At 36.2% G+C, this 11,363-nt stretch overlaps 1 protein-coding gene across 1 annotated transcript in view; it reads right to left on the bottom strand.

Moving 5' to 3' along the window:
- Positions 1 to 9,431: 9,431 nt before the first annotated feature.
- The window catches only part of ccdc85ca (coiled-coil domain containing 85C, a), a 76,421-nt gene continuing 74,489 nt past the window's right edge, over positions 9,432 to 11,363 (bottom strand). The window contains exon 7 of the mRNA XM_036592982.1: positions 9,432 to 10,284. Coding sequence (XP_036448875.1) covers positions 10,195 to 10,284 — 90 coding nt within the window. The 3' untranslated portion in view covers positions 9,432 to 10,194. The remainder of the gene's footprint in view (positions 10,285 to 11,363) is intronic.

The following is an 11,363-nucleotide window of genomic DNA, read 5'->3' as shown; positions in this document are numbered from 1 at the left end:
GCTGGAGTTGGAGGAGCTGCGATTCATAGAATAAAAGCCCAGCAGGACTGTGTGCTTCACTACGTGTGATGCCTCTCACTGGTTCGGTACAGTTTGGCCTCATTAAATTTAATATATATATTTTTCATGTTCTCTTTTACATTATATATATATATATATATATATATATATATATATATATATATATATATAAAATAAAAACACTTTAAATATCTACTAACACTATAACAAAAATATAGATATAGGTATTAATTGTTTTAATTTAATTTTTAATTTCCAAACTTAATTCTGTGGGTTTTTTCCAATAACTTAAATAATATTGGTAAATAACTTAGACTAAATATAGGCAAAACATATAAAAGATATTTCACAACCTACATATTTATATATTTTTATAAAATAAAAATTATAATATAATAATAATTGTAGTTTGGCCTCATTAAATTTAATAATATATTATAAATTATTAATAATGTATATATCTATTTATTGTTAATTATTATGTATTTATTTAATATTTGTATTTATGTTATAGTATTAGTTCCTAATATTTAACACATTTTATTTTTCATGTTCTATTTTAAATTTACACACACACATATATATATATATATATATATATATATATATATATATGAAAAATAAAAAACGTGTTAATATGGATACTATAACCAATATTAATGTAGATATTAAATTGTTTTATTTTCCAAACTTTACTCTGTGGGTTTTTTCCAATAACTTAAAAATATTGGTAAAACATATAAAATATATGTCACAACCTATATATTATATATTTATATTTTTATTAAATTAAAAAATAATAATATAATCATTGTGCATTAAATGTGTGGAAGCATGTTAAAACAACTCAAAACAAAACACGTCATTTGACCAGGGGTGCACAAACTTCATTTCACACAATGACATTTGTTCAAAATAAAAAAAAAGTGTTGTTGTGTTGATTTAGTGTTATTATTATTGAATGTTTATTTATTCAGCACACTCCTTCCAGACAAGTCTGATTAAACCTTGTCCTGCTGAAATTGTCCAATAATCCATACCATGTGGAGACATTTATTCTGGATATAAGAAATGATGTAATCAGCGGATTTCACGTAATGCACTGGATTTCTGCTGAGTGTCTGTAGTGCTGAGCCGCAGTGCACTCTGTACATAGGGACTTTTATTAGTGGTCTCAGCAGCATGCAGGGGCAGGAACTGTGCAGTAGGAGGCACTGTTGGCCTTTGTCTCTCTCCATCTATCTCTCTCTCTCTCTCTCTCAACATCCTTCACCTTCTCCTTTCAACAGAATTACAGACACAGCAATACAAAGAGTGTTCATGTTTATTTTAAATCATCTACAGGAGGTCCATTAAGTTTCATGTTGACAGTTTTCATTTTCTAAAATACTGGTCGTTCCTCACCTACGTACAGTTCATGAAAAAATATATAAACGCATGCTAGTTACAGATATTCTACAGGAATAAAACTTATTTACACAGCATATCTCCTAGAAATACAACGGTTTGCTCATGTATCACATATATAGACACGCTACAACAGAACACTGAGTGTAATTACAGATTCCACATCAAATCCTCATTCACAAAAGAAGCAGTGCATTTGAAATAAACATTAGGAAAATATCAGTTAGTGATTTACTTTGTGCTTTCAGATTAACAAATATAAAAAGTCAGTAGTTTAGACTACGTGTTTACAAAGGACACTTTTTTTTGTTCAAAAATAGTTTTAAAGAGTGAATAAATGAGCGTGTTTGCACTTGCACACTCATTCATATGGTCTTAATTACCACACGGTCACCTTAAAACCTTTCGGGTACAAAGCCAGAACGTACTGGGTTAATAACAGTACACACTTTAGCTGACTCCCAATTCAAACAGTATCCTTTTTTTCATAGAATATATATCAAATATATATGATTTTCATCTTACTGTTTTCAAATGATTGCTGCTCATTTTGTTTAAAACAAATAGGTTGAAATTCACACAGACTGCCAAAAGCCACCTGCTGCATCCCGGTGTCAATAATAAACCAGCTAAATCCATCCGCTAAGAATGTGACTTTAGCCCAGCACTGATAATGTGCCTTTAAAAACATACGATTTCAATGAGAATCCCACACTGAAAGGTGTATTAACTGACCGGTCCAGTCAAAGATTTCAAAAGATGCCAAAACGCTTTTGCTTTGACATAATAAAATACAAAATTATGGCTTATCACTGAACTTCAAATAAGTTGTACATGCTCCATTGGATTAAACACCCTCTGAGACAGTGGGTCATTAATATGTAAGTCGTATGCAAACGTTTGGGCACCTCTAGTCAAAATGACATGATTTTAGTTGATGTTCTAAGTGAAAGTAAGTGAACATGTCCTCTACAGAGAACAAACCTCTGCACATTTTAATGCATAATTACTGTTTATTTGCTGAATTTAACATACTGGGAAAATATGGCTTAACAAAAGTTATATTTTGGGTTTTTTTTTCCAATATGTTAAACTCAGCAAACTAATAGAAATTGCAGAAAAATGACACCTTTCTGATTCTTTTTAGAGGATATAACAACTTATTTTCACTTAGAAAGTCAACAAAACATGCAATTTGACCCGTGGTGATCAAACGGTGTGCTCTTTTAACAGGTTTTATTCAGACACATACCAGATAAGAGAGCTGAGGGAAATTTTCAACATGTTTCTACAGCCTAAAGCACTATAAGCTTCAGTACAAGTAAAGGTTAAAATGTTTGGGATATATGAGACATTTGTTTCAGGGGTGAGCTGCTATAAGGTACAGTACCAGTCAAAAGGATGGACACAATGAATGTACATTATATGTCTAAAAGTATCCAGACACCTAAGTGTCCATTAGTGCACAACAGGTCACCATGTCCAATACCAAGCATTAGCTAGAGGGGTATAAGGGCCCCTCATTGGGCTGTGGGGTAGGGGAACTGCACTCTCTGGAGTGATGGAGCTCCATCCAGTACTGTTGGGATGAGTTCTAGTGATCTAGAACTGACCATCCAACATCAGAACCTGACCTTACCAAATGCTCTCATGGCTAAATGCAATCAAATCCTCACAGCAATGTTCTAGCACCTAGTCTAAAGCCTTCCCAGAAGAGTAGAGGCTGTTACGGCAGCAAAGGAGGACAAACTCCCTATGAATATTCTTGATTTCAGAAGAAATGTCTACAAGCTTCTGGACACGTCATTTTAAATTTTAATGCCCATCTGTCAGATAAGAAAGTCTCAGCATCTTCTCCAAGCATCTCAAGTGGCTTCTCATGAAGCTGCTTTGAATGGGCAAAGCTGCATCGACACTAAGGGGGGCGTCTTTGAAGAAAGTAAAATAAAAGGTAATTTCGATTTAAAGGGGCACTCCAGCCCCCCAAAAAACTGTATCTACTGTAAACATGCATCCTACAGTGGTGCCACAGCCTTTAGCATGATTTGCCTGTTTAAAGACTAGGAAAATCCCCTTAAACCCCGTTCTGATGATGTGTCTCAAAGGTGGGAGCAACATTTTAAAAGCCGCAAGTGCTTGAGGGTGGGCTGCTGCTATTGCTAGCTGGCTCATGCAGAAAGAAGCCATGGAGGTAACTTACAGCAAGAAAGGATTTATTTATTGCCATGGGGAACTGTGGGGGTGGGTTACCGATAGGTTTATTCCGTATTTGTGTAATGCATGCTGGGTATTGTAGTGAGAGAACCCTGATGGATGAAAATGCATGAAAGAATTTAGAAATCATATAGAGGCTGTATATGGAGCAATCAGAGAGGCTGGAATGCCCCTATAAATATCGCTGCTGTCGGAACAAAACTTTGTATCTCCAAAAACGGGAACTTCACAGGAGAAGGAAAAAACATATTCGACTTTTAATGTAAGTCAATGGAACCAGACGTTTTTCCAAGTCATTTTGGGCCATTTGTATTGGTTCCTTTATTATGAAATTTACATACAATGTAAAGGGCCAACAGGCATTTTCAAATTATGTCAAAAACTGAAAAATGGCAAAAATGGACATGAAGTTTTATTCTGACAGCAGTGATCTGTATGTGTTATTTCAAAGGTTTGATGTCTTCACTATTATTCTAAAAAGTGGAAAACAGCAAAAAATAAAGCATACCCTATGAGCAGCTGTCCTGATGAGTAGACGTCTGGCTATAAATAATGCAGATTGGCCATGGATTTCTGTCTCGTTTCTTTTTTTTTTTTTCTCTGAATGACTGCACAGTCTACTGCAGCTCTCCATCTGGCACGACTGAAACCCACTGCACTCACATCTGTAATAAAGACTGCGATGCACAGGCAGAATATTCCTGAGCTACTGTTAATGAAAACAGCCCTAGCTGCTTTTCATGAACGATCATCAGCCAGCAATGCAATTAGAGCATGAACAAATATTTCTGATTGAAGAAACTCACTCAACAGTCACATCGTATGACCACTGTGTTCAGACTGTTCACAAGAGCTTTGCATGAATGCAGCAAATATCTTAAGTGGCAGTACTAAGTCTTGCATATCGTCGCTGTTGTGACAAAATCTCGTATCTCTTAAATGGCAACTCAGCAGGAAAGAAAACATTCTCAACTTGAATGTACATTTAAGGGGAATTCCACTGTATTTCTGCATAATTAAGTGGTTAAAACATCAACAAAGTCATTCAGAGTGGTTTGATGTGAAGTGCAACATTCTAGAGAAACTTAGTGAGTCAGAATTGTTTACAGTGGTGGTGATAGGAACCAGACGTCCACAGAAAGTTATTACAAGAAATGGTTATGAATTCACTGTCTGATGCCTGAGACGTTTTTTTTTTTTTACGGTAGTTTTTAGAAGATTTAGGGCAAAAATTTTTATTTTTTTAATCAATTCATGGTGGAGACCTACATTTAAGGTGCTAAAAGGCAAAACAGTCCCAAAAGAGACAGGTTTACCACTTTTTTACCATCATCAATATTACATATAGAAACTCAGAAGAGTTAATTGGTGGTTTTGGGATAGTAAAAATGGCTCTATTTGTGTTGTAGACAACATGACCCCTGGTTCTTACTGTCATCATTATGAAGAAATCTGAGACATTAAGTTTATTTACAATGACCGTTTCACATCAACCCACTCTGAATGACCTTATTTACATCTCAACTATTGAATTATTTAGAAATCTTTAAAAATTCCCCTTTAATGTAACCAGTTTTTGGGCCTTTTCTAATTGAGGACCTTCTCTTTCAGTCCTTTAGCTGGGAAATGTTCAGGGCAGATGAGCAGACATCGAGGAAGATACAATTAGATTTACTAATTAGAGCTACAAGGTTCTGATACGACAGTGACGACATGCACCTAAAGGATCTTACAGCACACACAGCGTTTAACAACTTGCTGCTTATGTCCTCATCTAGACACCTCACACACAAGACTCTGTGTAGAGAGCTTCTTCATACATGACTGCTAAATTTCATGTACGTATACAATAAGACTTTTGCCAGAACTAGGCCTAAACAGCAGACTAAGCTATGTGCCTTCAGACAATTATATTAACTTATTTCAGTTTCCGAACACAGACAGAAGTTAGTAGCAAGCCTGGCTCAGAAGTCTCTGCTGGACCTAAAACCAAACTGAAGTGGCTACTCTTGCAGATCCATTACAGATCCCATACAGAGTTTGGAGTGTTTACACAGCATCTTTAATCAATCTATCCATGCTCCGCCCACAAATGCGTTCCTTCGTAGCTGATATTGCTAGGTTGGACAAGCTCTACGGAAGGCTGGTAATAGTCCTGTTCAACCAAATGAGAAACAGTAGTGCACAACTAAAAATTTCAACTTCGTGTATTAATTTCAACTATGTTTGGGTACTCAAGTACTCGGTTAATCGGTTTTCAAATACTGAAATCAATATTCGGGTATTCATATAGATTTCATTTTGATTTTTATACAGATTTCATCCCAGTAAGACAGGAAAAATATACTGGCCAATAATTCAGTGAAACATTAATTTTATGTTTTAACAGGACTGTAAAATATGAGTATATTATACTTTGCTACAAAACACTGACTGCCTGAACGTGAGCGCGTTGCCAAGGACATGTTGGCACGGCGAGTCCTCATCAGCACACAATGTTGTAGCAGTTAGCGTTGGTTCATTAACTCATCTGAAGAGGCAGCTTCTGTTTCTTATCTGATATGAACGGGTATTTTAATAATAAACATTTTAAAATTTTAACCTCCAATGCTAACATACAGCCTCACACTAATTTTGGCCAAAATCTATTTTTAGTCCTTTTCGTTGTTGCTTTTCCTTAAATTGGATATTAACTGGACACTCTTAGGCTACGTTCACAATACAAGCCTCATTGCTCAAATCCGATCTCTTTGACATGATGGTTCACACTCGTTTAGGTAAGTGATTCAAATCTGTCATTAATGTGACGAACCAGCGTCCTGAAATGACCCTCATGAGCTCATCCTACTCAGTAACGTCACGTGAATGAATCATGTCATCATCAGAACAAACTAACGAGCAGAACAAGCTTCGCTGAGAAGATCATTAACTCTGATCAGCTCTCATCTTCATTATTAGAGCGAGACGAAGGAGAAACAGGTGAGATGAGCTGCTTTTCCACCGTTTACAGACTTTAACTTCTGTTCGGCGCTGCTGCCATGGTAACGCTGAATGATGGTGCACGCGTAGTGAAAAAAAGCATATGAATTCCAATCTGAGCGTCATGTTAAGGTCTCACGGCCACGAATCGGATACGTATCCGATCTAGAACCACATATGAAAGTGGCTTTGGTCAGATCTGAAAAGATCAGATTTCCGTGTCCACACAGCCCTGAAAACATCAGATTTGAGTCACATTAGGGCAAAAAAATCAGATTTGTGCCACTTCAACCTGGTAATGTGAACGTAGCCTTATGGATACCTGAATATCAAAATTAGTCAAAATGCAAATCGACTGTAGCTAATCGAAGCTATGGAGGTCTGAAATGACAACAGCTTACCAGCTACCAAACCAACTTCAGCTTTGACTTTTGTCAAAATATAGAAATCGTTAATGTTGGAACACTACAATGCAACATCATTGAATTTAATAATAGAAGAAAACAATGTTACACTACCAACCTAGATCATGTGGTTGCTAATCAAAAGCAGCCTTTAAGCAACATTGGCAAAGAATATGCCACCATGCTTAATGTTAGCAAGATTCCACACAAAAAACAAAACTGCATTCAATTTATCTTAAGAGAGTAACCTTCTGCATGCACATAAAATAAATACCAAGCCAATGCTCTTTAAAGATTGTTGCTACAGAAAAAAACAGCCGCTACGAAAATGACGCATTTGTGGCCGGAGCACGGTCAGGTCAACTGGAGACTGTGTTAGTACAACATCACCACTTAGTAAAGAGCTCACTGACAGGACAAACACCTTGCACAGTTCTGGAAATGCCAGACTACGAGAGCTCGTACAGCATTTACTATCTTCAGGGTTTAAAGAGGTCTTTATTTGTAGACACACAGAATGAGAACATCTATTTATAATGATTGTCCAATTGAGGCTTTTTATTTTAGACCAAAGTACTTTAAGTATTAAGACTTTTTGGGCTTCTTCCCTAAAGATTCCTAAAATGAACATGTGGATAAATGAAAATCTGAAATCGGCACTTGCATATTCATCTGCATCTTCTCCTGTTGAGATTGTTGTTGAAATTATTTTCCTTATTTCCAGACATTTTTACTTGTTTTGAGTAATTTTATTAAGTAAATTTATCTTACAATGTTGGCAGATAATTTTGCTTGTTTTGAAATCTGCTTGAAACCGGAAAAATTATCTGCCAGTGTAGTGAGATAATTTTACTTAATAAAATGATCTAAAACAAATAAACAATTTCTAGAAATGAGCTAGATAATCTTATAATAAGTGCACAACCATCTCAAATGGGACATATAACATAGATTGACTAGAGTTAAGATCATTTCACTTGACATAATACCATTTTTCTGCAGTGTGAAAGGAATTTGAAAGGTTCACACTGAGGATTAATATAATTGTAAATGTACAGGCTGTCAGATTAAATGATTTACGTCCCATAGAATCATTTATGTGCCCAGCGTTTATTATGGAGAAACAGGGCTGCTATTATTGTTCTTTTTTCATTTGAGAGGCTTCTATTTGGGTTCTATTTGGGTTATCTGGGACAAAATATGAGAATGGATCCCTTAGACAGATCATCTCTTAGGAAGGCATGTAATCCTGATGCGAGTGCCCACAGAAAGCCAAATGGCATCTCCAGAAAAAGAAAATCCAGCCTACATTGCTTCTTTTGCAGAACAGTTCATTGTTTTACAGATAGAAACGCTATGAATGTTTCAACATCATTAATCTGTATCAAGTACAGTCTTTCTTTCGACTCCATGAGGGTGAAAAATGAGTGAACTGGCCACATTATAGGAGTGTCAACACAGGATCTCCAACTACAAACAATGTGCTCAGACTTGTGTTGAGCAATGGAAACACTAGCTGCCTGTCCTGAATCCTTGGAGGGCGTGTAGATGAAAAGCTTAAAAAGCTAGCTTGTGATAATGGTAAGTTCATTACTGGCGTAGGATTTGATCAGATAGCTTAAATCAGTCCAGTAAACTGACCATCCATGCTCTGCTCACAGATGCATTCTCTTTTGCAGCAAATGTTGCCAGGTTGTACAAGCTTTACCGAATATTTGTAACCTAATGAACAGAGGCAGTGCATAACTAATATATTTAAATTAAGTATAAAAAAATGCTAAAATATGGTCTGTGAGTCGCCTGAAATTCTCCATTTGGAGAGGGAATTCAGGTGGATACATTTAAAAAAAAACAAAAAAAAAACACTTAATTTCTTTTATACCAAAACTAAATAGTATGTCCACTAACATCTCCTATTACCATACATGGAAAGAGGAGAGCTTAATTCCAAACGTATATTACTGTCACTGGTGTTGTATGAATATGGTGTAACACCAGTGACTGTGACACCAGTGACATTCTGGTTAAAACTGAGGATTTTGTAAATTGGCTGACTCACTGATGATCAGGCGACCTTGTGCAATTATTTAAAATCTGTAATAAAAAATGATATCTGGCATTATTTTGACAAATTTTTAATTACAATGCCATTAAAGCACATAACACCGGTGGCACACAGAGGTTATGTGCTGCCTGACAAACAAAATTATTAATAAATTAATAAAAATATAGTGAGGACTTGAGATGCTTCCTCTCTGATTAGCCTCGACCCAAAGAAGCAGCTTAATAGAACAGAAAATACTATGTTAAAATGTAAAATAAGAGTCCTGATAACACCAGTGACCAAAATCTCTGACAAATGATTTTTTAAAAATAAAATATATATTTTTTAAATGTAGTATAACGTTAACGATATAAAAAGTAAACATGAATCTGTTTTATATAAATTCCTAAACTTTAAACCTCTTAAAAATTTTGTTTTATGTTCAAAATGGCTACACAAATATTGAACATTGGTTTTGTGAAGAGCTGTTTTACAGATGCAGAGCGATTATGAAACAGGATAAGAAAAAAAAATTTGAGAAATTATAAGGAAAAAGTATAATTTAATCTTAGGTCAAATGGAGAAGGACCCAAATAATAAAAGTCAGAGGTGTCGGGTCACGTTCGGCGGGGGTTTTTTTTCGGACCACGTCACGTCTTTAAGTGTTAACATCACTCACAAAAACAGGGTCTTATGTTTGTTTCGTTCAGAGAGATCTGCTGAATATATTTCGCCATATAACTGAGCCAAGGTTGGTGTCAAATACATTGTTGCTTCCGACCTGCTTAGCTTCAGTCAGCTACAACAACACAGTCCAGCTTGGCATTTTAAACTGTAAACTCAACGTTATGTGGCGATGATAAATAGTGTGCTTCAGTTTCTCATTATGTCGGGTGGGATTTTTGCCTACATTCTGTAAGGCTTGTTCAACCGAGCAGTAATAGCTGCAAAAGAACGCATCTGAGGGCAGAGCATGTACAGGTCAATCAAGTGGAGTGCTCTGGACTGACAGTATAAAGCAGTTCTATGCCTTTCTGAAGGTTACATAACGCTGAAAGTCCTGTTCCTCTGGTTGTAGTTGGATTGGTCGGTTGGTTTGAGGCCCCGTGGTCATCCACTGGAGAGCTACAAAGGGCCTTTGAACTGATTCCCGGAGAGATGTTGCCGGATGGATGGCTTGGAGCCTGCTGCATCACCGAGCTTACGCCACACCACCTGAGCACAGAGAGAGAGAGAGAGAGAGAGAGAGACGGGATGGGGTAAGAGAAAGAGGGAGCCAGAAAGAGATAACAAGCAGAAAATGAGAAAATGAGAGAGAGAGAGAGAGGGACAGAAAGAGGGGAAGAAAGAAAGACAAAGAGAAAGAGAAAAAAAGAAATATAGAGAGAGAGGGAGAAAAGGAAGAAAGACAGAGAGGTGAACAAAGAGAGGAAGAGAGAAAGTAAGGAATAAAGAGAAAGAACACATGAAAGAAAAACAGAGAGAGAGAAGAGGAATAAAAGTAAAGAATGATGAGGAGAGAGAGAGAAAAGAGAGTAGTGAAGAAAGAAATACGAAGAAAAAGAAATTGACATTAAGAAAAAGGATTTAAGAGACAGAAAATGAGAGGAATAAAAGGAGGAGGGAGGGAAAGGGAAATAAGAAAGAAAGAAAGAGAAAAAGAGGAAAAAAGACAGAGAAAAAGAAAAAGAGGAAGAAAAAGGAAGGAAAGGAAGAAAGACAGAGAGGTGAACAAAGAGAGGAAGAGAGAAAGGAAGGAATAGAAAAAACAGAGAAAAGAAGAATGAAAAAATAAAGAAAGAGATGGGGAGAGAAAAGAAATAATGAAAAAGAGTAATGAAAAAGGACATAGGAAGAAAAAGAAATTGACATTAAGAAAGCGGGTGGAAGAGAGAGAGTAAATGAGAGGCAGAAAAGAAGGACGGAGGGAAAAGGAAATGAAGAAAGAGAGAGAGAGAAAGAGGAAAAGAGGAAGAAAGATAGAGACAAAGACAGGGAAAAAAGGAAGAAAGACAGAGAGGTGAACAGAGAGAGGAAGAGAGAAAGTAAGGAATAAAGAGAAAGAGCACAAAAGAAAAAAACAGAGAGAGAGAGAGAAAAGAGGAATACAAAGAAAAGTAAAGAAAGAGATGGGAAGAGAGAAAAGAGAGCAATGAAGAAAGAAATAGAAAGGAAAAAGAAAAAGAAAGAGAGAGGGAAGAGAGAGAGAGAGAATGTTATACAATGCTTCACTTTTCACTTAGAGGTACAGGCTAAATTGGGGGGGGAGTCACAGGGGGCTGATGACACACTAA

The sequence above is a fragment of the Colossoma macropomum genome, unplaced genomic scaffold (assembly GCF_904425465.1).
Source record: "Colossoma macropomum unplaced genomic scaffold, Colossoma_macropomum, whole genome shotgun sequence".
Lineage (NCBI taxonomy): Eukaryota > Metazoa > Chordata > Actinopteri > Characiformes > Serrasalmidae > Colossoma > Colossoma macropomum.
This window is presented reverse-complemented; position numbering and strand designations above follow the sequence as displayed.